This window comes from Tenrec ecaudatus, chromosome 1 (assembly GCF_050624435.1).
Source record: "Tenrec ecaudatus isolate mTenEca1 chromosome 1, mTenEca1.hap1, whole genome shotgun sequence".
Taxonomy (NCBI): domain Eukaryota; kingdom Metazoa; phylum Chordata; class Mammalia; order Afrosoricida; family Tenrecidae; genus Tenrec; species Tenrec ecaudatus.
Genome location: NC_134530.1, coordinates 236600882 through 236627704, shown reverse-complemented (window position 1 = coordinate 236627704; position 26823 = coordinate 236600882). Strand labels below are relative to the sequence as shown.

At 38.2% G+C, this 26823-nt stretch overlaps 1 protein-coding gene across 1 annotated transcript in view; it reads left to right on the top strand.

The window, feature by feature from the left end:
• USH2A (usherin) overlaps window positions 1-26823 on the top strand; it is a 987589-nt gene that overhangs the window by 288082 nt on the left and 672684 nt on the right. Inside the window, exon 20 of the mRNA XM_075540576.1 lies at window positions 220-450. Within this exon, the coding sequence (XP_075396691.1) occupies window positions 220-450 (231 nt within the window). The remainder of the gene's footprint in view (window positions 1-219; window positions 451-26823) is intronic.

The following is a 26823-nucleotide window of genomic DNA, read 5'->3' as shown; positions in this document are numbered from 1 at the left end:
TATTCAGTAAAGAATTAAAGTCTCAGAAACCCAATGGGGAAGTTCTCCTCTGTCCTATAGGGTTGGTATGAGTGGGGATCCACTTTATGGCAGGCAATGAGTTTTATTTCTCTTCTAACACACATGAGATCACTCTGAGTTATTGTTGTTGCTGTGAATACCTGCTTCTCAAGGTAGAAACTGCATCCCTGGTGGTGACAAGTGTTTTCTAATATTTAGCCCCAGCCCGTCTGAAGTCTCCTTTCGTCAAAGGAATCGACAGCACGACCATCTATCTTCGGTGGCTCCCACCCGAGGAACCGAATGGGCCTCCTCCTATATATCATGTGGAGAGGAGACAGCCATCTTTAGCAGCTCCAACAACCACCATGATGAAAGGAATCCGTTTTATGGGCAATGGGTACTGTAAATTTCCCAGCTCTGTCCTGCCAGTCAATACAGACGTAGCAGGTAAGTGTGTCTGACATCGCTTCATTTAAGAGGCACTAAGCCCCAGGGGATTACTATCATTTTGATACAACTTTACAATGAAAATCTTTATTATGCCTAGTTCTAGAAATATTAATTCAGTGGTTTTATGCACTCAGCCCCAGTTTATCCATATAGACCCCTTTTCAGTATTCTGATGAAAACAGAGGTAAATGGAGAAAAGGAATAATAATGACAAAAGATTAAAGTCAGCTGTATTGCATCAAAATATATATTCAGATAATTCCCATATATCATTCACTAAAATTTCCTCAGATCATTAACTACTGCTCTTTTTTTGTGGGGGATGGGGAGGAAGGGGTGGCAAGAAAGCAAACAGCAGTGTGCCTTGGGAAACTACATTTGGGAAAAGTTGAATAGTACTGGAGATTCTCAGTGCACATCAGGTTATAGAAGCCTCTTAGCGGAATTGTGACCAAAAATGCCTAGAACTTTTTAGCCTATCATTTCATGTAACTTTTTCTCCTGCTAGTGTGATATTATACTATTCCATGTTCTATTGAGAGCATATAGGAAGAACTAATCTCATGTAAAACACATGGACCAGGACTATGGTGGGGTGATTGAAGCAATTGACTCACATGCAGAATTAATTAGAGGCACCCAAAAGCTCAGTCATCAGGATAAATAATATTTTAACTCATTAAAAAAATTAAACCAATGTGAAAAAACCATGATGGGGGAAATATAAGAAATTTAAACTAAGAAAGCTCTAACCCTGCACTTGGAAGCCCTGCCCCATCAGCCTCATACTTCCCTGACCCTATCAGGTACTGGTAATATACTATTCTGGAATGCATCTGTGTCTACAAATTACAGCCTTTTAAAACTCTCTTTGAGTATGAATACAAAAAATGGGAAATATATATATTTAACTTTTAAATATAAGATGCACGTCATTACATAGACATATAGGATATAAGCAATAATCAACAACAAGGCCATTTTGTAGCATATTGTTATTCTTCAACGCATTGACTGTGTTGGGGGCAGAAAGATAGAATTCTGGCTTTAAATGTAGCTCAAATATCATTGCCTGATTTTAACCTCAAATAGTAAATAGTTTACTTTGGGGTGAGCCTGGCTGCTGATGTACATTTGTAATGAATCATGATTATGTTGTAGGTCAGTGATATTGAGATTAATGCATGCTTAACTTCTTGCCCAGCACATCAAAATCATCACTGAATATTGCCTAATTCAACCATTGAACTCCCCTAAGCTGTTCCACATCTATTTAATATTCTTCAATGATAAAAAAAGAAGAGATTGTTTTGCCTTAAATGGAAATAGCAACGAGTACCTTAGACGTATGTATGGCTTGTGCTGTGTGGCTTTGAGCACACTGCATTCCTTTCCATTCAGCCGGGAATGGCTGCTGTCAGGCTGTCCGCTTGGATCTGCTGGCTAGCCGGCAGACAGATTTTTGATGGGATCCCCTACTGTTGTGGTGGTGAAAGATCGAGTGGCCCATCCACCGTTAATAAATTTAGTTGTCCTCGCTGTCTCCCTTGCTGGCGTTTTACTGGGAGGTGCAAGGGCTAGGGGCAGATGTAGAGTCTGGGAAGTTTTCCAAATTCCTCTTTAAAAAAGTTAGTCCGTGAACAGCGGTCTTATGAAGCAGGATCCTTCTGTGTGCGACAAAGCCTCCAGATGCACAGGAAATATGCTGAGCGCGCACATCCTGTGAAGGACAAGGCAGGGGGATCACGATTTTGCCTTTAACTGCTCCTGAGAGCTCTGGTGATTCCTGGAGAATCAGAGTTCATCCTGAGTTGACACACTCCGGGGTATTGGTGGTGCCTTTTTATTAGTAGCTTTGCCTTATGTTTAAGGCAACCTTTCATCTGTCAAGCAGTCGGGTCTACATCATGGTATTGGTTGGATTTTTATTGGCTCAATTGCCAAGTTTGGTTGAGCACATTCTTTTATTGAATTGAATCATAGTTTAACTAAATTTAATTGTGCAGCCAACTAAAGAGTGCTCCTTAAAAGTGATTTTTTTCTACATACTGAGGTCAAGTTTATAATGGATAACCATTGATTTACTAATGAATTATCGTAGTCAATCCTTCTACAGCCCTGTGTGACAGGTATATTCATGGGTGGTAACGAGTCCAATTAGTGAGTTGCCTGATAGGATCGCAACTGGGTTCCAGGATTGGAGCAGGTATTGGAGAAGTCTGATTCAAAGACTTGTCCTCTGTCATGAGGAGAAAGAAGCAGGCATTGATGGTGTTTTAAATGTGACAGAATAAAAAGTATATGTAAAAGTTGTAAATTGGAGTGGGAGGTAAAATCATGCAGCTCAACATTCCTAGAGTGGCTATGAGTTGGCATAGACTCCGTGACAATGAGTTTGGTTTGGGTTAAACTTTTCTGATCTAAATACTGCTGACCTTTTTGGATTTGTCTCAGTTGTTAGTTTTCCAGGTAGCAAAGAGTAAACCGAGATGGCATTATGTATTTATTTATTTGCATGCTATAAGACATCTGAGAGTTGTATAGAAGGTCAAAGAAACTCCATTTTATTCCCTAGCAATTAATTCAAAGTGTTATTGTAAGATAGATGTAGGATATATAAATGAAATTATGTTAAGTGGATTGAAGTGATATGTGCCAAACAGTGTTCCTGATTCACCTTTTTTATGCTTTAAACAATCTATATCTTCCTGGGTAAGGATAATGACCAGGGAGTGTGTCATTCATTAATTTCCAAATCCTATCCTTGGTGCAAGCAATCGGACTTATTTTTCATAATGAAGCATGCATACTATATTTTTTAGGGTTGATTTTACTCCCTTTGCCTATATGCTAACAGTGTTCTTTCAAAAATAAATCTTTGGAAGTCTGGTTTATCAATCATTTACATCAGAGTATAAGTTTAACACCATATATTAGCTCCCAAACTCCTATTTCACAAAGAATGGGAGATTCAAGAGCAGACTAATATGTGTCAATTTTAAATCTCCATATGTCTTTAAAAACCCCAAAATTATTGCTGTTCATTCATCCTGGAGTTACGGTGACCTTGTGTGTATAAGAGTATACCTGTGCACCTCGGGTTTTGATGGCTGTTTAAAAAAAACCCTGTAAATTTTAGGGTCTTTTACTGGGGTAACTCTGGGAAGACTCACACCTCCATCTATTCAATTGGGAGTCAAACATGTTAATCATTTGACCGTTCAGGGGCTCTCAGTGTGTATTAGTGCACAGCCATCAGAAAAACAAAACAAAAGAAAAAACAACAACACTCAATTTTTCAGTGCATTTTGTTTCCTTTTATTTAAATTTGGTGTAATATCAATATCCGGGAGATAAAACAAAACACCTCACTGCCACCAAGTCAATGCAGATTCATAGCAATGGGAAGAACTGCCGCTGTGAGTTTCCAGGGCTGTAACCCTTTGGAGGAGTGGAAAACCAATCTTTCCCTGTCAGAGCAAGAGGTAGTTTCGAACTGCCAACCTTTGCAGATTGCGGCCCAATGTGTAACCACTATGCCAACATGGCTCCTCTCTAGGACAAAGGGGAGAATTAAAGGAGAGAGCGCACAACTGATCTTTGTACAATGCCTACCAAACTTACTGCCTCCCACTCATTGAATGCCACTAGGTGCTGTGGGGTCAATTCCCACTCATAGCAATTCAGTGTGACAGAGTAGGACAGCTTCAGAAGGCTTCCAAGACTCCGTCCACTACAGATGCGGATTCCACCCTTTGCCCTGAGGAGCTGCTGGGTAGTTTTGAATTTCCAGCATTCGGTTAGTAGCTGAGTACTTCATCATTATGCCACAAGAGAGCCTTCACTAAACATGGCCTTTAGCTTGCATCTATTGAACAAATAACCATGGAGTGTCAGATCTTTTTAAGTAAGAGTCTTCTATAATTTGTAAAATATATATTTTATTAATTCCTTTCCAATTACACATGCTATGTTATATAAATATATACACACACCCCAGAGTGTGTATAGCATGCAATACTATATATTAAGTACTTCATTTCTGTGATGGAAAATAGAGAACTCAATTTAACTGTGATTGAGATATTGGGTAAACTAATTTTGATTGATCTAATCTTGCTTATCTGTTAAATCGAGGGTATATAAAATTATTAGTATCTCTGTTCTACCATCTACAATTCTGAATTTCTAAATACAGAATGAGGTAGCTTCAAAAGGTTCTTTGGAAGAAGGGAATTAAAAGAAAACAATTTTGCTCAAACTGTTTGAAACCACTTCATATTTAAGTGGTTCCCCAAATCTAAAAGTGAAAGTGTTACCATAACATCTGTAAGTTTAAAACACCAACTTAAAAAATAGATTTATTGGCGTCTAATTTACATATGTACAATTTAATTATGTAATCATTTAGAATACTGTGCAATCATCACCTCAATCAATTTCAGAACATTTTCTTTTCATACTCATTGTTGTGAGCTCCCTATTCAACCCCTACCACCTGCCATGCCCCTTGGAAATTATTAATCCACTTACAGTCTCTATCGATTTGTCTATCCTAAATTTCACATACAGAAAAATCATACAAAATATGAACTGGAAGCCAACAAAAACAAACAAACAAAAATATCAAAACATAACATAGAGAAACCTCAATAAAAAAGAAAGCATAAAATATTGAAAGCTGAAAAAAATGTTAAAAATTGGGTGACAAAGAACATAAAATGAAAAGGTATTCGATTTTAATCTAACTACACCTGCCACCTGTTTTCACTTAACGTAAAAAAGAGTTGAAAGATTTAATGATGGAGATCAGAGACTCCAGCCTTCAATATGGATATGTAAATTAAAAATATCCACAGCGGGAATGTAAGCAGCATAATAATAAATAGAGAAAACATTGAAGTTGTCAAGAGTTTCATTTACTTAGATATGCAATCAATGTCTATGGACGTAGCAATCAAGAGTTCAAAGACCACATTCGATTGGGACAAATCTGTTGCATAAGATTGAAAATGTTACAGAGTACTGGGAGCACTAAGGTGACCCTGGCCCAAACCAGGGCATGTTCAATACCCTTATATACAGGTGGAAGTTGTGCAATGAATACAAAAGACTGGAGAAGAATTGATGCATTTGAATTATGCATTTGGTGAAGAATATTATATGCACCATGGGCTGCCAGAACTCATAAATCTGTCTTGGAAGAAGCGTTAGAAGAATTAGAATTCTTCTGAGAAAAAGGAGAGCTAAGCTTTGTTTTATGTACTTTGGACGTGTTATCTGTTGAGTTCAGTCAATGGACAAGAACCTCAGGCTCCTTAAAGTTGAGCATCACTAAAGGAAAGAAGAGGGCCGGCAGTAAACTAGCTAGATAGCAGCTGAAAGCAGGGGATCAACAATAACACAGTTGTGAGGATAATGTAGGTCTAGGCAGTGCCTTACACAGGGAAACAGAATTGGACCAACTCGAAGGTGCATAAAAACAACCACGACATGGGAACAATATTGAATTTTGAGAGAAACAACAGCAGAAGATGGAAGGAATACACCACATCACCATATCAAAAAAATTGGTCAGTGTTCATCCATTTAAGGTGTAGCCTATGATCAAGAGCTGATCGTATTGCAGCAAAAAGTCTACATTGTGCCGAAGGCATTGAGGAAGGATATGTATCTAGGAATTGACAGAATACAAATGGATATGTTTCAACAAGAGCAGGCAATGCTGGAGGTACTTCTTCGTCCATAGCAAGGAAGGTGAAAGAGCTACCCACCTACCCGACTGGAAGAGACCCCTATAGGTACCGTTGTAAAGAAGAGTGATCTAGAAGAATGTGTAAACTAATAAGTATTATTAGTATTGGGTTGACACATTGGCTGCAGCAATGTGCTCAATCACGACAATGATTGTAACAATGATTAGGATTGGGCGGTTTGGGGTTCGGCTTTATATGGGGTCGCAACAAGACAGCACCTGCCACCGGCACGCAGGATTCACAGTGCTTAACTCCTTCCAAAGGAGGACTGGCAAATGGAAGATTCTTTTGCTTATGCAACTATGGGATATGATTGTGTCATAAGCGAAGAAAATAATAGTCATTTATTTTCAGAAATGCCCAATGAATCTACCTGATTTTCAGAATTGTTATTTTCTTTAAATGCTGCAAATCCAAAGGGAACCTGGCAAAAGCAGCAACTACGAGACTGCTCAGATTGGCATTCCAAAGGTGACCTTCCCTCTCCTTGTCACTTTCTTTTCCTATTAGTGAAAATAGGTCCATGATCATTCAGGGGAAGGTTGGAGGATTGTCGTATCCAGATGCCAATCACAGTAGCCTTCCAACTGCCTTCTCTGGTGACCCTTCCCAGAAATCAGGAACTGCCTTTGGGGAGACATTTGTAGCAAACCACTGGGGAAATGAGAATGCGCGTGCACCTGGATGCGATTCCCTTTTGTTTGTCTTCATGAGAAATGTGATGACTGATGTTGAATATCTTGCAGATGAAAATCCTGTGCAGTTTCTTCATGATAACGCTGTTCAAGGACACGGAATGATTGTTGTACTTTGCATCTTCTTTACCTGCCTCAAAATGGCTGAGCTAAAATCTTTAAGACACGGGAGCACAATTCATTACTAGCATATGGAAACAAAAATGCAGCTTCCTAAAATCAATATTGCTTATATATATTTGATCTATGATCTTTAAGCTTGATGATTATTGTTTTCTACTGTTTTTCATGAATTAGGATCTTTCAACACTTCATTAAGAGAAGGCTGAGTACTTGTAGTAAAGTTGCAAGGAGGGCAAACTTCCTCAGACAGACTAATTAGTAAACGCATATTAATTCTGACCTTCAACACCCTTGGTGTAAGAGTATTTGTTTTCCTCTAAGGGGGAGCAAGCAATTTTGCTAGAAATAGCTTTTTATATATATAATAAGAAAACCCAAATCATCTCAAGGCAGATTAAAAAAATCAAACAAATCTGCTCGGTTTTTATCTGTAGTTGTAGAAAAACAAATACCATATCTGAATCTGTTGTGTGGCCTAGAAGTTTAATGAACAGGCTGTCATGATAAAAATAAGTAAATAAAAAAGAAAAAGAAAACAAGCGCAAGAACATGGAACATTGGAACAGAACGGGGAGCAGCGGCTCTCCGAGAGACGGTGTCACTGAGACTGTCATTGAACTGCTCTGCATGAACCCAGAGGGGAAAGCCCCCACGAGTGCCTTACTCAGATATGTGAGGGGACATTCCACAATGGCAAACCAGGGTTGTTATCCCACATAGTGTGGTTGTTCGGTGCCAAGCCATTAATTCCAACTCACACCAACCCAATGAACAACCGAAAGAAGTACTGCAGGATCCAGCACGATCACCACAATTGTTGCTGTGTTTGAACTTCGTTGTAGCCACTGTGTAAACCCATCTCACGGGGATCGTCCGCTTATACTGAGTCACTGTTGTATCTAGCAGGATGTCCTTCTCAGGCACTGGCTCGTCCAAATGACATGTCTAAAATATGTGAATTGAAGTCTCGCCATGCTCCCTGTTAAAGAGTATTCTGGCTGTAATTCTTTCCAGACAGATTGGGCCACATTCTTTGGGCCAATATTGGGCCAATGTTCTTTGGCAACACAATCACTTAAATGTAATCATTCTTCTTCAGTCTTCTATATTGCCCAGCTTAAGCATGCATCTGAAAGCCTTAAAACACGATGGCTTGGATCCTGTGCACCTTAGTTCTTCAGGTGCAACTTTGTGATTTCAACACTTTAAAGATGTCTTTTGCAGCAAATTTGCCTATGCACTATATTTTCTGATTTCTCGACTGCTCATTCTATAGAATTTTATTGAGGATTTAAGTAAAATGAAATCCTTGGTAACTTCAATATTTCCCCTATTTATAGTTAGTTTACTACTGGTCCGGTATGAAGATTTTTCCCCTCACTGCAGTGTCATTCATAGTGAAGACTATAGCCTTTGATCTTCATCAGGAAGTGCTTCAAGTCATCTTCACTTTCAGCAATTAAGATTGTTTTATCTGCATATCATGGGTTATTCATAACTCTTCCTCCAATAGTATCCATATTATAGCCTGTGTTAGCCTGGGAGCTTCACAGAAATTTATTCTCCAGGGCTGACCCTGCTGGTATTAGAAATGACTGCTGACATAGCTTCCAGTTTCTCAAGAATTTACAAACTACCCCAGTATGATCAACTGACAATTGGCGGATCTTGAGTAACAAGTCTTTCATGAATACTTTCAGATGACGCTGATGGTACTGATGAATTGGAATGCTGTTTTGTGTTTTAGATTTTACAAATTTAGTAGAAAGGTCAATTTATGAATGGGTACGTTTTACTGTGACTTATTTTGAATAATATATAAATAATACCACTTTTGTTTTGAATGTCAACGATAAGGTTGATATACTAATAAAATTGTTTTATTTTTGGCATTTTATCTTTGTATAAACTATAGAAAGAAAATACATATTATGGTCCTGAAACCTGCTCCTTTTCTATTTAGCATTCATAATAGATGATAGCAATTGCCTGAGACAGAATCTGGACACTTTTAACGTATTACTTCCCACCCTCTTCCTCACCCACCAGCATGCCCTTAGAGGCCCTTCTTTCGCTGATCCTTCTTTTGCAAAGTGTCACTGTAGCCTCTCCCTCATTGTTATTGCCTCCTGTCCTATCCTTAAGAATGACAGCAGCACAAAGGCAGATGTAGTGTCAGCCCTCCTTTGGGCTGAACGGCACTCAAAATGAGATTAGGAAAGAGCTTCCTCCTCAAAGTAGACTTGATCTTACTGATGTGGATGGAGTAAAGATTGGCGGGGTGGAGGGTGTCTTAAATCATCAATGAAGCATGAAGAAGACAAAGAAGAAATATCTACAAACATCCATTAATAATCAGAATGTGGATTGTACAGAGTATGGATCTAGAAAATTTGGGAGCTGTCAAAAGTGAAATAGAACACATAAAGATCAATGGATTGGATTGAAATGGATTGGAAGTAACAAATTCAAGAGAAACGGTATCAAAAAGAACATAACCTGATCTACCTTGCAGTAAAATGCGGTCTATGATAAGATAATATCTGCATGCTGCTAACCAACTCCAACAAAAACAATTGTTATTAAAAATTGTTTGTTACTCAAATTTACAAATCATCTATTTAAGCTATAGATGAAGACATTGAAGAACGGTGCCATGTTCTTCAATTTGAGATGGATCAAACATGCAATCAATGTATATTGATAATTACTGGCCACTGGAATGTGAGGTTGGAAACAAAGACAAATATTCAGTAGTTGGAGAATATGGCCTTGGTGATAGAAATGAAGCTGGAGATTGCACGATAGGTTTGTGTAATACCAATGACTTTTTCACTCCAAATGAGTTTTCAACAACACAAACAGAGGCTATTCATATGGACCTTGCCAGCTGTGATACATCGGAATCAAATTTTCTGTGTGTGGGGGACGAGATGATGGAAAAACTCAATACCATCAAACAAAACAAGGCCAGGGACCAACTGGGAACAGAGACCCAATTGTTTATATGAGAATTTAGGTTGACCCTGAAGAAAATTAAAACCAGTCTATGAGAGCCAAAATATGACCTCGAGGCTGTTTCCCTGAATGTAGAGAATATCTCAAGAAGAGATCGACAGATTATGCCCCAAGGATCTGGAGACCTGAGGAATTCAGCGCTGGAATGACATCAAGATCATCAGAAACGAAGAAAGCCAGAGATCATTAAAAGACAGGAAAGAAAAAAATAGTCTACAGTGTATTTCAGTCGAGCTCAAACTTGCTCTAAGACATAGGGAACTAAGGCAAATAAAAGAAATGATGAAATAATAGAGCTGAAGAGAAAATGTCAAAGGGCATTTTGAGAAGCCACCATGAAGTACTATAACAAAATGTGCAAAACCTTGACATTAGAAACCAGAAGGGAAAACACACTCAGCATGTGTCAATCCAAAGAACTGAAGAAAAAAAGGCAAGTCTCGAGTTGTAATATTGTGTGATGCAGGAAACATCAAAAATAATGAGAGTAATACATAGAGCCACTGTACCAAAAATATTGCTTGATATGCAACCATTTCAAAAGGTAGAATATAACCATGAATCAGTGGTCTTGATGGATGAAGACCAAGATGCAATTAAGGCATTGGCACAAAACAAGGTACCAGGAATTGAAAGAATACAAATTGAATTGTTTCAGCAAACTAATGTTCCATGGGAAAACATCTCTCTGGCTAACTGCCTGAAAGAGATCTATATATGAGCCCACTCCAGAAATTATTTAGCAACATTAATAGCACATGTAGGCAAAATGTTGCTAAAGATAATTGAAAAACAACAATACATCAACAGACTTACAACAGTACCTCAACAGAGTATAACCAGAAACCCAAGCAGGATTCAGAAGATCATGGAGAAAGATGATGGTTGATGTCACATGGATCCAGACTGAAAGAAAAGATATGTATTTGTGTTTTACTAACCATGCAAATAGCAGACTATGAATAACATGTAGGAGAATGGGAATTCAAGGAACCTTCACTGTGTTCTTGTGGAACTTATACATGGAACAAGAGACGATTGAAGCAGAACAAAGGAATACAGCATGGATTAAAATCAGGAAAAGTGGATATCATGGTCGTATTGTTTCATCATATCGGTTCAATATTTATTGCTGGGAATAATCTGAGAAGGCGGACTAAAGGAAGTCTAATGCTACCTCGGGATTGGAGGAAGGCTCATGAAAAGCTCCTTCTGTGTGGCTAAGTGCCATCTCGTTGCTCCTGTGCCTGAGCCCATTGTTGCAGCCATGGTATCAATCCTTCCTTTTTCCCTCTGTCAAACCTGGTGTCCTTCTCCAGGGACTGATCCCCACTGACATTATGTCCAAATCCTGTAAGATGAAGCCACCCTGGCCTCTATGTGGCACGCTGGCCTTACGTCTAGCGAGACAGACCTGTTTGTTCTCTTAGCAGTCCATGGTACTTCCAGCTCCTTCTCCAGCACCACCGTTCCATTGTAGCTATTCTTTGCTCTCCCTTAATCAATGTCCAAAGTTCACATGCATATAAGGGACTCAAAAATACCATGCCTTGGGTTAGGTGCAACTTAATTCTCAATGTAACATCCTTGCTTTTCAATACTTTAAAGAGGTCTTGTGCAGCAGATTTACCTAACACAGACTATCTTTTGATATCATGACTGCTGCTTCCATAAGCAATGAACATGGATCCAAGCAATACCAAATTCTTGACAACTTCAATTATTTCCATGATGTTAAGGATTAGTCCAGTTGTGAGGGTTTGGGTCTTTTTGCATTGTCATAATCCAAACTAAAAGCTGCAATTATTGATCTTCATCAGCCAGTTCGTTAAGTCCTCCTCCCTTTCAGCAGGCAAGGTTGTGTTATCTGCATATTATGGGTTTTTAATAAAGCTTCCTTTTTCCTGATGCCACAGTTTCTCTTATTATTTTTCTCAGCATACGGATGGGTCAAGTTTGGTGAAAGGATGCAACCCTGATGTACGCCTCTCCTGGTTTTTAACCGTGCTGTATCCCTTTGTTCTCTTTGCACAACTACCTCTTGATCCATGTGCAAGTTCAATTTCTGACTGAAGATGTTGGTAGAATTCTTCAGTTTCTCGATCACTAGCTTTTGTGGTTGCTACATAAATTTGATTGGATTTCCTCGAAGGAGGATAGACATAATCCTATCAAAACAGCATTGTACTTCATGATTGGTTTTGCAATGTCTTTCTTGACAACAAATGCCACACCATTCCTCATGATTGAGTTATTCCCGGCATGGTAAATTGTATATTATTCTGATTTAAAATGGCCAATACCAGTCCATTTCAGCCCACAAATGTCTAGCATATTTATTTTTATACTTTTTATATTTCATTTTCATGACTTCTAATTTTCCTAGATTCATACTTTGCACATTCCAAGTTGCAATCATGAGCATATTTTGCAGTTGGTCTGCCTTACTTCGAGTCCTGTCTGCTCCTTCAGCAAATGAAGATGCCGAAGACTCTACTCCCAGATGTGTTACATGGCTCATATCACCAAGGTCAATTCCCTCCTCTGTCACAATTCAAGTCATCTTGGACCTGAGAGTCATTTTCCTCCCACACTATCTCCAACAATGTCTGCTTCCATTCTTTAGAACTTCACTATTTCACGGTGTTTCAAAGGTTTACATGAGGTTTGCAGTGACTCCTTTCTTTGAAGTGGGAGATGAATTCTTCTTTGTTGCCTGTTCACTGTTTGGAAGCTCCTCTGAAATCTATGCACTTTGGGAGATCCCGCTGGTGTTTAAAATAGCAGTGACATAGCTTCCAGCATCACAGTAACACACAATCCACCCCATTATGACCAACAGACAGACAAATCAGGGACTAGTATGAAACAAATGACATAATAGTGATTTCTGAGAGTGAAAGAGGGCTTGAAGCACGTACTGATTAAAATAAAGACTACAGTCTTCAGTGAAGAATGCAGTTCAAGGTAAATAAGACAAAATTTATCACAACTGGACAAATAGACCGCAATTACCAGTGATAAAGGGAGATAAGACTGAAGTTGTCGAAGATTTCATTTGACGTGGATCCACAGCCAATATCCATGGAAGCAGCTGTTAACAAATCAAACTACATGTTGCCTTCAGAAAACCTGGTGCCAAGACCTATTTGAAGTGCTGAAAAGCACAGGTGTCAGTTTGAGGACTAAAGCATTTTTAATCCACGCTTTGGTATTTCCAATCACCTCATATGCATGTGAAAGTTGGACAATGACTATGGAATATCACAGAAGAATTGATGCATTGAAATGATAGTTTAGGGAAGTGTGCTGAAAGAACTATGGACTACAGAAAGAGCAAAAAAAAAAATGCATCTTGAAAGAAGTACAACCAGAATGCTCCCCAGCAGTAAGGATGGTAAAACTTTGTTTTTGGACTGCTATCAGGAGTGACCAGTCCCTGGAAAGGGACAGCATAATTGGTAAAGTCAAGAATTACTCAAAAAGAGGAAACCTCTCAATGAGGAGGATTGACGTGGTGGCAACAATGAGACCCAAGGGAATGATGGTTGTGAGTGTGATGCCGGGCTGGGTGATGTTTCATTCTTTGGGACACAGGGGTGCCGGGAGTCACAGATGGTCTGATGGTACAGAAGGCCAACAACAGTAACAACAACATACCATTGAAAGATTGTCCCGCCTCATGTGCATCTTCTCATCTTACAGTCACTCAGATGACCAGGTCTTGGAATAGACTGATGCTTTTGCCTAGAATGGGTTTCCCTATCTATCTCCAGCATCTTCACTAAGATTCACCTGGCTGCCTCCAACTCATGGTGAAAGTGCTAGCTTACTCTTTCCCTTCAAAATCTTTTGAGACTCCCCTCTGGCTCCCCCTGCCAAAATCTGATGGAGACTCCTGCCATGTTCTAGCACAGAAATCAGTAATTTCCCTATTAGATCCTGTATAGTAATTTATGGAAATGTCTTGTTATCCAAATCTTTCCCGATTATATAGAAATTGTGATTTTCTGAAAATAAAGGACAAAATTGCCAAAAAAGATGAATAAACAGAAATTTAACCCCAAACTGAAATATACATAAGGATGAAAATCATACCACATGCTCAGTAAATATTTCTTAAATGAAGAATTAATGAAATGAATGATAGGAAAAGGAAAATTCATCAGAAAATTTGCTTAGCTATATGAAATTTCTGGGATACTTTCTCAAAGTAATGATAACATAGAGTGGTAGTCCAATGTCTTTAAATTTTATTAACCTAAGATGTAAATGATTAAGAAAGTACTTCAAAGCTATAGAGTACTAGAGACAAAAAGTAATTTTATTAATGACCTTCAGGTACTGGTAAAGTTACTTCTTTTTAAAATAGTTTTATTGGCATTTAATTAACATATCATGCAATTTAATAGTTCAGTCACATTCTCTCAACTGCATCTTTGTTAGCTCCCCATGGCCCAACAAACTTTCCTGCCCTGCCCCTCTACTCACTGCTATGGAGTTGATACCAACTCAGGGAAACCCTATGGGACAAGGTCGACCTGCCCTGTGGGTTTTCAAGATTGTAACTCTTTGCAGGAACAGAAAGCTTCCTCTTTCTCAAATTGAGTGACTAGTGGGTTTGAAATGCCAACCTTGTGGTTAGTAATCCAACGTGTAACCACTTGCCCCAGGGCTTCTGCACCTAGGTAATTATTGATCCAGTTATTGTCTCTACAGATTTATCTTTTCTGAATTTTATATAAAACACAAACAGGAAACAAAGCAAGAAAAATCAACAACAATGACAAAACAAAATAGAAAGAATCTGCAATCAAAAAGCAAAAAGTAAATATTAAAAACTGAAACATCTTTAAAACAAGGAGATCAAATTATAGGTTGTTACAATGTTAGTTCTATGTACATTTTTACAGAGTGACTTCTATATCTAAAATTTTCTGCCTGGCCATTACTCACATAATAGGTTGTTGGAAATTAGGTTGCTGCGCATCACTTAGATAAAAGATTTCCTTGGGCTTATTTAATTTTGAGCCTAATGAATATTTTGACACTTTTACCTATCGATATCATTAGGGCTTATTGCAATAGGTTTAAGATGACAGTTGTAATAAACATGTACAGTACAATAAAAAGTACTTTTAATCTTGAAAGTGCTTTATAAACAACACTGATCAATGCTATGGGTGGATTAACACCATCAAACTGATCGGATTCTATTTCCAAGGCAATGAACATATTGATGTCAGTATGCTATTTTAGGAGGTAGTATTGGTGGCTGTTAAGAATGCAAGTTCTGGAGTGAGACGCTCAGAATTTAAAATCTGACTCCATAAAATGCTGGTGTGGTGTCATGCAAATTCTTCCTCTGTTAGGAGCTCAGTTTCTTTTCCTGTAAAATGGACCGTCGTGGGTCCATCACTGTAACATGTTAGTCCAGAAGCACCTACCTACCATTGTTGTGGCCACACTCTGGCTGCTATTCCACCATGTGTCTGTCCATTTGTTGTATGCTGGTGGCTTGTGTGTTGCTGGAAGCTATGTCACTGGTATTTCAAAGGCAATTGGGGTCACCCAAAGGGAACAGGTTTCAGTGGAGCTTCCAGTCTAAGAACACAAAATGAAGAAGGAATCCATGGCCCACTTTGAAGGAAGGTGCTGCTGAAAACCTTACGCATAGCTTTGAAGCATGTCAGGGGCCCAAGGCCTAATGAATGGAGACAGTGCCCGATGATGAGCCCTTGCAGTCAGTACCCAAAATTGATTGAGGAGGAATTTCTTTCACCGAATGGAGTCCGCCATGATAACATGCATGGAGTAAAGCTTGTGGGAGTGGAGCCTTGGCATTTTCAATTGCTTTGTATGCCCGTGAAAGTTGAACACTGGAGAAAGAAGACTGACGAAAACCTGATGCAATTGAACAACTCTTGCTACTTCTCACCTACCAATAACTCTTCATTGTATTGTCATCTGGACCTTTAACCCCAATCCTTCATTGCAAGTGTATTAGTCAAGATCATCAATACTTTTAAAACAGTAGGCTTTTCATAATCATGGTTCTGTGTCTTCCTAAACAATGCCAATTGTTTTATCATAAAAAAACCAAACTAAATATTTCTCACTTTCCCTTTGTATTTACTGTAAACCTTTCAAAGATTTGTGATTCTTCCCTCCATGCCACTGCCACCTTCTGACTGGCTCTGTAACTGTCTCTTTAAAAGAAGAATGTCTATCATTCAGTCAGTCAATATACAGATTTTTCTATATATCTTCCCATTGGTCAGATGCTATGGTTGATACAGTAGAAAGAATATTGAACTAAATAGGCATAGTCCTTGACCTTTGGGAGTTAAGATCTTTTGGTTAAGGCATGCATTAAATGCATAATTAAACATACATGTGACTTCTAATTCCAGCTATGTGACTTTTAGAAAAAACACCCACCCTCATGTTGAGAAAAATAACAAATGTGTGTTAGGCAGGGTTCTCTAGAGAAACAAGACCAGGGCATTCATGATTATATATTTATGGATAGGTTTGTACAGCGAGAAGGAATGTAACAGCTAATTAGTCCACACAGCAGTACAGAGGGTTCTGTTCAACTCACTTCCAAGGAACAGTTAATAAACTGGAAGTCCTTCAACTCCGTGGGCTGCTGGGTCCAAGGTCAAGGAAGCAGACAGAGGAGTCCTCCTTCAGGCGAGGCAGCAGAGTCTGAGCATAGGCAGCAAACAGCAGAGTGGGCCACCACCAGTCAGTAGCTCAGGACTTTAGGGAAGCAGGCCTGGGTGAGATATTGGAATGCAAGCAATGCAAAGCGACAGGATCCACCAGCCTCAAGCTCAAGCGATGAATGCACCAGCAGCATGTCGAACCAGGTCTCAAACGAGCCTTAAGCTCTAGCACACGATCCACGGTTTGGCCTGGCCACAGGTAATGTAGCTCACAGGTTGAGGTAGAGGCCTAGTTAAAACAGCAGCAAGCTCCAGGACCCTCTGATCACCAGAGAGCAAAATAAAGGGGCGGGGGTGGAGGGGGGCTTTCAGGGTCATTTATCTCTTGCCCTCGAATAAAATTGAGATCTGATTGATCCCACATGTTCCTATTGGCCAGGTTAGCACAATAAACGTATCACATGTTAGATGCGGTATTTTGGAAATATAGTTGCTTAAAGCCAATAATGCAAACCTAGGACTGCCAGTCCTTGAGGTATAAAAATCCCAGATGTAAAGAAAGCCATGTAGGTGACCCTTTTATTTATCTTTGTTTTTTATTTTCATTCTGTTTACTATTTTCTGTGTTACACAGCTCTGTGGGAAAATATTGTGGCTGCCTGCTTCTATAAAATTTATAGCCCTAGAAAGCCTTTGGGTTGTATACTCTGTTCTATATGGTTGATACAAATCGAAAATAACTTGAGGGCAATGTGCTTTTATATTCTTTTATTTTTTTTGTGTGTGGTTTTATCTTGTTTGGGTTTATATTGTATAGACTTGAGGGGAGGGGACTGGCTTGAATTTGCTGCAGGAATGAAAAGGGGTACTGAAATTAGAGGTCAGGACTATTGAAACAGTAAACACCTGGAGGACTAACACCCATGAGGGAAAGAAAAGAAAAGTGAAACCTATATTTTTCAATATGGCTTTTTCCCCACAAGATGTTGAATTTTATGATTGATAAACTATATTCCCCTTGAGCTAGACTGAGAAAAATAGGAAGTGTTTGAAAAGAGGGTTAAAAACTGTTAGAAATGACACATTAGTTTCATTTTTCAAATCTGACACACACAAAGAACAACAGAAAACACTAAACTTTTTAGGACATGTGTACTCATTTGGTAAAATCTGGAGAATGATAATACCAAGTCTACAGTTTCTCATATGTAATATTTGCATCTAATTCAATGTGACCAGGAATGGCATGAAAGAGGACTAAAGAACCACATTCTTAGACAAATGAAGCTAAAAATAGAGGATCAAGTAATACTCAAGTAATCAGAGGCAGTGTATCGTTATGCAGAAAAGTTTTGGAGTTTGGACTCAAAATCTCTATTTTGAGAGACCTTAGGGAACATCCTACATTTTCACCAAGTCTCCCGAAAGTTCACACTTTATGAGTGAGTTTGTATCCCCTTTAGGACCTTTGGGGTATTGCTAAGACTACGTTTGACCTGCCCTAGCAAAGTTTATGACAAGCCTGAGTGATTTCACTGCTTAAACTGAAGTTTATACTAGTCAGTAGGAAAGATAATCCAGAGTCTTCATATGTATCTGTTTATTATTCATAATGTGACAGACAGTGAAGTGGTCAAGTGTAAGTGGTCAATAAATTCAAAAACAAAGATCATCTTGATATTGGCCTTACAGGACTCAAAATTAATTCAAACAAGTTTTCTAAATAAAATAAGGGACACTATGAAAAGATTCATACAAAATTGAAATCCATAAATTATATATGAAATAATAAACCTATAAACTATATATGAAACTAAAAGCACATCCATGGGCTTTGCACAGAGTGGACATAGCAGAAAATAAGACTAGGTAACTCAACAATCAATGGATATTTTTCAAACTGGAACACAGAGGGAAGGGACAATGAACAACAGTAAAAACAACAAATTAAGAGCCCCCAATAAAAGTATTTAATAAAAAATAGCAACAACAAAAAACCCCCAACAAATTATAACTGACATACATGTGTTTGAAGTACCAGAAAAAGAAGAGTGAGAAGATGGACAGAAGGAATATTGATATAAATAGCAGCCAAGGATGATTTATCACACACACACACACACACACAATCACATAAGCCAAAGTAAACACAGCCAAGTCCCATCTGGGAATATCACATTATCTTATTTAATATAAAAGACATAGAAAAAGAAATCTACAAAATGGCAGCCCAGAAGACTTAGAAACTTTATGCTTTGCTTTTCAACAAAAGGTACAAATGTCAGAGTGTCGTGGAATGATTCCTTTGAAATTGAGAAATTCAAAATGAAAATGCCAATTGAGATTTATATGCCCAGGAAAAATACTCTTAAAATGATAAAATGAAATGTTTAATAAGAACAAAAGTTGGAAAAATTGCTGCATGTAGACCAATACTGTAAGATATATGAAGGGAAGTTCATCAGGTCAACGCAAAAGATCCCATGGGCAGCACTTCACTGCAGCCAAGAATAACGAGATCCGTAGAGAAAGAATAAATATCTGGATAAATAGAAACCAAGATAGGTGGTAAAAGCAACAACAAAAAAGCATATTGTGAACCATATAAGACAATCTAAGAGAACAATATACAACAATAACCTTGTGACAAACGATGGCAGAGCATTATAATGACTGAACCTGTGGTAAAATTATTGCCAAGTTTGTGATGTTCAAGAGCTCTTAAAGTACACCATTGTTGTTGGTAGGCGCCATCAAGTCAGTTCCAGTTGCGAATGATCCGATGCACAACCGAACAGAACCCTGCCAGGTCCTGCACCATCCTCACAACTGTTTCTAGGTTGCTGTCCGTTGTTGCAGCCACTGGGTCAATCCATCTGGTTGAGGGCCTTTCTCATGAGACCATCAAAGTCAAGGAAACATATCACAATATCTTAGGTTAATATTTTAAAAACACTAACAGTGCTTACAAATGAAGGAAAAACTAAAAGAAGAGACTAATGAAATATAAGCACAAAATTGAGTGAAAAAGGGAATGACAAAGAAGAAAGGAACAAAAGTTACTGTGATGCTTTAAAAATACCATCATGAACACACACCCAACCGTACTAGGAATTACATTTATCTAAATGGTCTAGCCAATCCAGATCAAAATTGTCAGACAGAATTTTTTTAATCAGATAGATTTTATTTTACAGAGACATACTTTAAATACAAAGAGAAATTTCAAAAGTAAAGGAATGGAAAAGCTAATAACAGACAAAGAAGACTTCAATGAACTTAAATATTATTAGAGATAATGATGAACATCATATAATTACAAAAAGATTGGATTTAGTAGGTAGAAAACAATCATACATCATTTATTATAAGTTCAAAGTATATAAAATAAAAATTGATAGAATAAACAGAGAAATAGACAAACTTGCACTCCTAGTTACAATGTCAAACTACATCCAAATAATTGACAGTAAATTCAGATAAACATTTGCATATATGCAGATTATTTTAACATTAATGATAAATATTTTACTATGTAGAAGACATGAAATTCTAACAATTGCTTAATACACGTTTTTGATGTTCACATAAGACATTTTCCAAATTAGATAATCACCTGGCCATGAGTCAAGTCTCATAAATTTTCTAGAATTGATTTAATACCATATATTCTTTGGTAATTATTGAATTAAATTACAACTCAGTAATGGAAAATATATATTGATAAAAAGGAAGTCATAATTAAAATTAGAAAATACTTTGAGCTTAATGTTAATAAAATATTATACATAAAGTCATATTCACAAAATCTGTGTTTTACAGAAACATGTAGAGCTTTGAATATATATATATATATATATATATATATATATATATATATATATATATTAGGCAAAAGGGAATAATTAGAAAACTATGCTGCTAATTCAACAGGAAACCAGAAGGTAAAAAAAAAGCAGAAGTAAATCAAGCCATAAAAAGTTGAGAGAAGAGAATACTAAAAAGCAAAAATGAGTGAAATCATGTAATATCTGTCTCTTTAAATTAAATTTTTAAATTTTAATAAATCATTTTATTGGGGGCTCTTACAATTCTTATACAATCCATACATCCATCAATTTTAATTTTATATACTTTGAATTTATAAGTAATATAATGATGTGTCAAGCACATTTGTACATTTGTTACCATCATCATTTTCAAAACATGTTCTTTCTACTTGAGTCCGTGGTATCAGTTCCTCATTTTTTCCCTTCCCTCTACCACCGTCCCTCCCTCATGAACCCTTGATAATTTATAGATTATTTCGTCATGTCTTACACTGATTGATGTCTCCCTTTACCCACTTTTCTGTTGTCCATCCCCCTGGGAAGGGGCTATAGGTAGATCAATGTGACCGGTTCCCCCTTTCTCCTCCAACGTTCTCCTTACCCTCCTGGTATGGCTACTTACAGGGGGTTATCTTTCCTGGATTCTCTGTGTTTCCAGCTCTTATCTATACCCATGTACATATGTGCTGGTCTAGCCAGATTTGTAAGGTAGAATTGGGGTCATGATACTGGGGGAGAGGAGGCATTAAAGAACTAGAGGAAAGTTGTATGTTTCATCAGTGCTATACTGCAGCCTGACTGGCTCATCTTCTCCTCATGACCCTCTGTAAGAGGATGTCTCCACTCTGCACTCCACCTCATTTACAATGATATGATTTTTTGTTCTGGATCTTTGATGCCTGATACCTGATCCTATTGATACATCATGATTGCTCAGGCTGGTGCGCTTTTTCCATGTGAGCATTGTGGCTTCTCAGCTAGATAGCTGCTTGTTTATCTTCAGCCCTTTAAGATCCCAGATCTTTTATAGCGGGGCACCATCACTTTCTTCAACACATTTGTTTATGCACTCTTTTGTCTTCAGTGATTGTGTCTGGAAGTGAGCATCACAGAATGCTGGATTATTAGAATGAAGTGTTCTTGCATTGAGGGAATACTTGAGTAGAGGCCCAATGTCCATCTGCTTCCTTAATACTAAACCTATAAATAGAGGTACATAGATCTATTTCCCCATCATCTTATAAAAATATATTGATATATGTGCATTCCCTGCATTTAGACCTCTATAAATGCCCTTTGCCTCCTAGTTCTTTCCTTTATTTTCTTTTACTTTCCTCGTGTCCCACTATCTTGTTCAGCCTTCATTTGGGATTCAGTAATTCCTCATGGTTACATTGCCCTTGATCAAGCCCTAACAGGCCTTCTACACCCTCCCTGGCATAGATTTTAGATCACTTGTTATTCCCGTGTCCCTGGGGTTGTTAACACCCACTCCATTTCCCCCTCTCCCTCTCTTCCATGTCCCCACCAGAAACAAGGCGCTGTTGTTTTTATCTCTGGATTGTTTCTCCTGCCTGTCTTATCTAGATAGACATGCAGAGATAGTAATATGCACAAAAACAAGACTGAGAGAAAAAAATCCAAAGCAACAAAAGAAAACAAAGCAAAGACACACCCACACAAAAACCCAACAGCAGCAACAACAAAGAAAAGCCTATAGATAGTTGAAGGTGTGTTTGTTGACCTTTATGAGTCTTTTCCAGTGTAGTCTGATAGGGTGCCATGCCCTGGCCCAAGTCAATTTTTGGTATTCACTTCATTGCTCTGCTCCCCTTGCTGCTCTGTTGCACTCCCTTACAAGTTTCATCTCGGTGTGGTGTGATCAGATAAGGGCACAGTTCCTGCACTGTGTCTCCAGTGTTGTCCCTCATAGTGCTGTGGGACAGTGAGGGATGTCGAGGCTCATGGTGGGGCAGGCCTTATGGTCCTCACTGTGCATTGGCTGCTCTGAACAGGAATATTGTCTTTTTTGAGACTAGAATTGCAGGAAGATACCTGACTGAAAAATGTTGATCAAAGATTCCATGCAAGACTCTTGGGAAAAGGCAGGTAATACATAGCAGAGTTTCAAATTCTCTTGGCTGCCAAATTTTTGGAGTCCTGAAAACTGAATGATTATTCAGTTGTTCATTGATTATTGTCCTGATACTAGAAATCAATTCCTGAAATCTTAAAAGAAAACAGAAGTTTAGTTTTACTAATTGAAACAATCTGCCTTGAGCATTCTGATGCTTTAAGAGCGTCCTAGGTGGGAACAACGTGACAGGTTGTAGGGGCTAGTGAGTTTATATGAATAGGGGAGGAATCATTCATAAGAGAAGGCTGAGAATGGTGGCACAACTTAAAGAATATAACCAATGCCACTGAATTTTTAAAAATACTTTTATTGGGGACTCTTACATCTCTTATCACAATCCATAGCCACTGAGTTTTACGTCAAGGAATGGTTTAGATGTATATGTTCTCAACAATTGCAACAAAATAAAGTTAAAAAAAGAAAAATGTCAAAGAGATTTTAAAACTTAAGACAAAGTAAACAAAACTTTATTGAGATTATAGTTTATAAATAAAGATTGTTTGATTATAGATTGTTAATAAAGATTACAGCTTATTGAGATGCGTGAGACCATATTTCTCTGGGTACACTGTGAGCTGGGATTGACTCAAAAGGACCCAACAGCAATCACTCACTCATCCACAAAAAGTACAAGAAAGGCCTAAGAACAAATCTAGTGAAAGGTATACAAGACCTGAACTGCAAAGTATCACTTATTAAAAAGGAAATTAAACAGAATTTTAAAACTAATTTGGAAATTAAAGAACCTATTCATAGATTTGAAGACTTAATATTAACACAAATTTGTTATCAAGTTTTCCTAGTTTGATATGTAGAGTCAATGTGGTCCCAGTCAAAATTCCAGGATTTGTGTGTGTGTGTGTGTGTGTGTGTGTGTATATATATATAAGTGTGTGTGTGAGAGAGAGATAATTGGCAAGATAAACAAAATGTATATGGAACAGAAAGGCCTTAGAATAACTGTGGTAATATGGAAATACAAAGCTTTAAGATTGATACTTATGTCTATACTTGAGTCATGTGTCAACTTGGCTTAACCAGGATTCCAGTGGTTTGTGAGTTAGGGCCTGGGGGTCCCCCATGATGTGATCTCACAATGTAATCAAGTTATAATGAGAACTGCTGTGGGAAGCAAAGCAGTGGTAAAAGTAGGGATGAGTGTAGCAGCTTCATTTAGGTCACAGCTCTGGTACAATCAAAAGGCAGTTTCCACAGGTATGTGGCCCACTCATATTTAACCAGACTCTAGGGAAAGGATGATCTCTTTCTGCTAGTCTGGATCCTGCACCTTACTCTTTGAACTGCAGTTCTTTGGACTTGAGCCCACCATATTACCTGCAGACTCTGGGAGCAATCCTGCCCACCAATTCAGGACTTATCCACCTCTGCATCTACCAGCCATGGTCGTTCTATTTCATCTTCAACCTTCATCTTCTTGCTTCCTAGCTTGTAAGTCTGGGCAAGCATCCAGATAAACATTTAAACATGAACTTGCTGAGTTCTAAAACTTTCTGAACCAGTTCCTTGATATAAATGTCTTTATTTAGATATAGGTGTGTTACTTATTTAACTTCTCAAGATAACCTAGCCAAACACCTATACCATCCCCAAAAGTATTACCATTGAATAGACTCTGACTCACTTAATAGTGTTGCTGAGATGGTAAATCTTTATAGGAACAAACAGCTTCATCTACCTTCCTCAGAGAAGTTGGTGAGTTTGAGCCATGGACTTTGCAGTTAGAAAACCTAATCTACGGTGCCACTCAGGTTCCGTAAGACTACACTATTGAAAAAACTCATTGACCCTGAGAAATTCCAATTCCCAGCAACGCCTTAAGATGGAAGAGAACTGCTCCTGTACGATTCTGAGACTGTAACTCTTTATGGGACCTGAAAGCCTCATCTTTCTTCCACAGAGTGGCTGGTGGGTTCATATGGCTGACCTTGTGGTTAGCAGCCCGAAGTGTAACAACCAGAGCTCCTCTGTAGGACACAGAAAAACTCTTCCGTTGGGTTTCTGAGACTGGAATTATTAATGGGAGTAGAAAGTCTTGTCTTTCTCCTGTAGCGTAGCTGGTCATTTTGACTTGCTGACTTGGCAGTTGGCAGCCCAATGCATAACTACTATGCCACCAGGGGCCCTCCAGAATAGAATAGGTAAGTCAATATTGTATTGGCAGGTTGTTGTTGAATGCCCTGTATTTGCCCCCAACTTATAGCAACCACACACACATGTGAGGGATCTTTTCCTTTGTGCTGACCCTCTGCTTTCAAGTACCTCCTGCTCCTCTGGAAACAGATCCCTTCATTGGGTCTGAGCTTTGCTTCTATGAATACATTTGCCTTGAAGATGTTGACCAAAATCCAAGAGTTAAAATGTAGAAGCCTATTTTAACAGATTGCAAGAAACACTCGACACTCTCTAGCAGATTAGTGAGGGCCTCCTAGAAGATAGGCTTTATCACCTGGAAGATATGGGCGGGGTTAGCAAGGCATATTCGGTGGTAGGGCTGTGTAGGTCAAGAAAGTAAATACTGTCTTGGGAGTGAGAGAGGCCATGGTACATAAACACACCAACAACATGGAATCTGTTTTACCCAGAACCAAGCAAGCGAGGAGCAAAATGGTATTCAATGTGATTGAGGTATCATTAAAAGCCTAGCCAAATCATACAGGATCTTTTAAGAACACAACCTTAAGATTTTGAGTGTAATTTTTTTCTTCATCTTCCAACCACCCCTGTATATAGAATGGAGCCTCAGGCTAAGAATGCTTTAAATAGAGATTAACTAAAAGAAATTGATTTGATTTTTTATAAGTTATTAAAGGTGACTATTTCATTCAATCATTGATGGCTTTTGCCTACAGAATGTCATGCAAAGTATTATCTAACTGCCCTTAGGTGAATGTTTGAAACCCAAAACAAACAAATCCATCAACCTTACCACCGATCTATAGCATTGTAATGTCAGAAAAAAAAGAGTGAGAAATTTGCATTTAAAAAAACATCTCCAGATCTACTCCATTAAACATATTCCTACCATCTGGCCATGCTATTTTCCAGGATATTTGGCTAAGAAAAATGAATAATGCATCCATATCAAGACACTTCATGAAATGTCCATAGCACCTATATCCACCCACGCCAAAAAAGTGGAGACAACCCAAATGTTTACCAAATAGGTGAAAGAATAAATAAAATGAAAAATTACTTAGCAAAACAAAGGCGTGAACAACTGCTATAAGCAACTAGATGGATAAATCTCAACAGATATGCTAATGTGGCAAAAGAGAACATATTAGATGAATCCACTTACATGGAATTCTTTTAAAAAGTATTAAAATGAAGAATAATGATAAAAAGAACAATGAATGCCTGCATCTGGGGCAGAGGGGACAATGGAAATGTCCTGTAATGATTGGGTGGTGATTTTTAAAATGTATTTTGTACTATTTACACAAATAACTTGCATGTTATACATACTTTTGGCCAACTGCATACCTCACCCTCCACACCCCTAGTCAGTGGAGTATTTTTCTAAACACTATGCTACTTATTTTTCAATATCATGATCAAAAGCCAAATGTCATAGCATGCTCACAAAAATTCCCGAGGGTGGGAGTGTGTGCAGATTGGAAAGAAAAAAAAAAAGCTTAGAACCTATGTTGATTATTTGCACAAAAATATAGTCATCTGTCAAAACAATGAATTTTGCTTTTTTCAATGAATGTAGTTTTTGCATGAAATTTCACTTTAATAAAGTTGATATTATAAAGACTAGTGGAACCTCTGAGACCATTTTAGTTAAATACCCTAGAAATCTGAAACCAAACTTACTCCTGGGACTACTTCTGCAGCCCAATAACAGATAACTCTCCAGGATGAACCTGGTCCTCATGAGGAGCATATCCCTCAGGATAATCAACGATAGGCGAGCCAAAGGAAGCTGGAATAGTGTTGCGTCGAGCGAATTGCAATGAATGTTCCAAAACAAAAACGTGTATAATTGTTGAATGGCTAAGTAACTGGCTTGGGAGCTGCATCTGACCTCTTATAACCACACCAGGAGAAAGTGGAATCCAACTTAACACCCATCCAAGACTGATGGCCACAAGGCAGAGGTCAGAAAAATCTCCA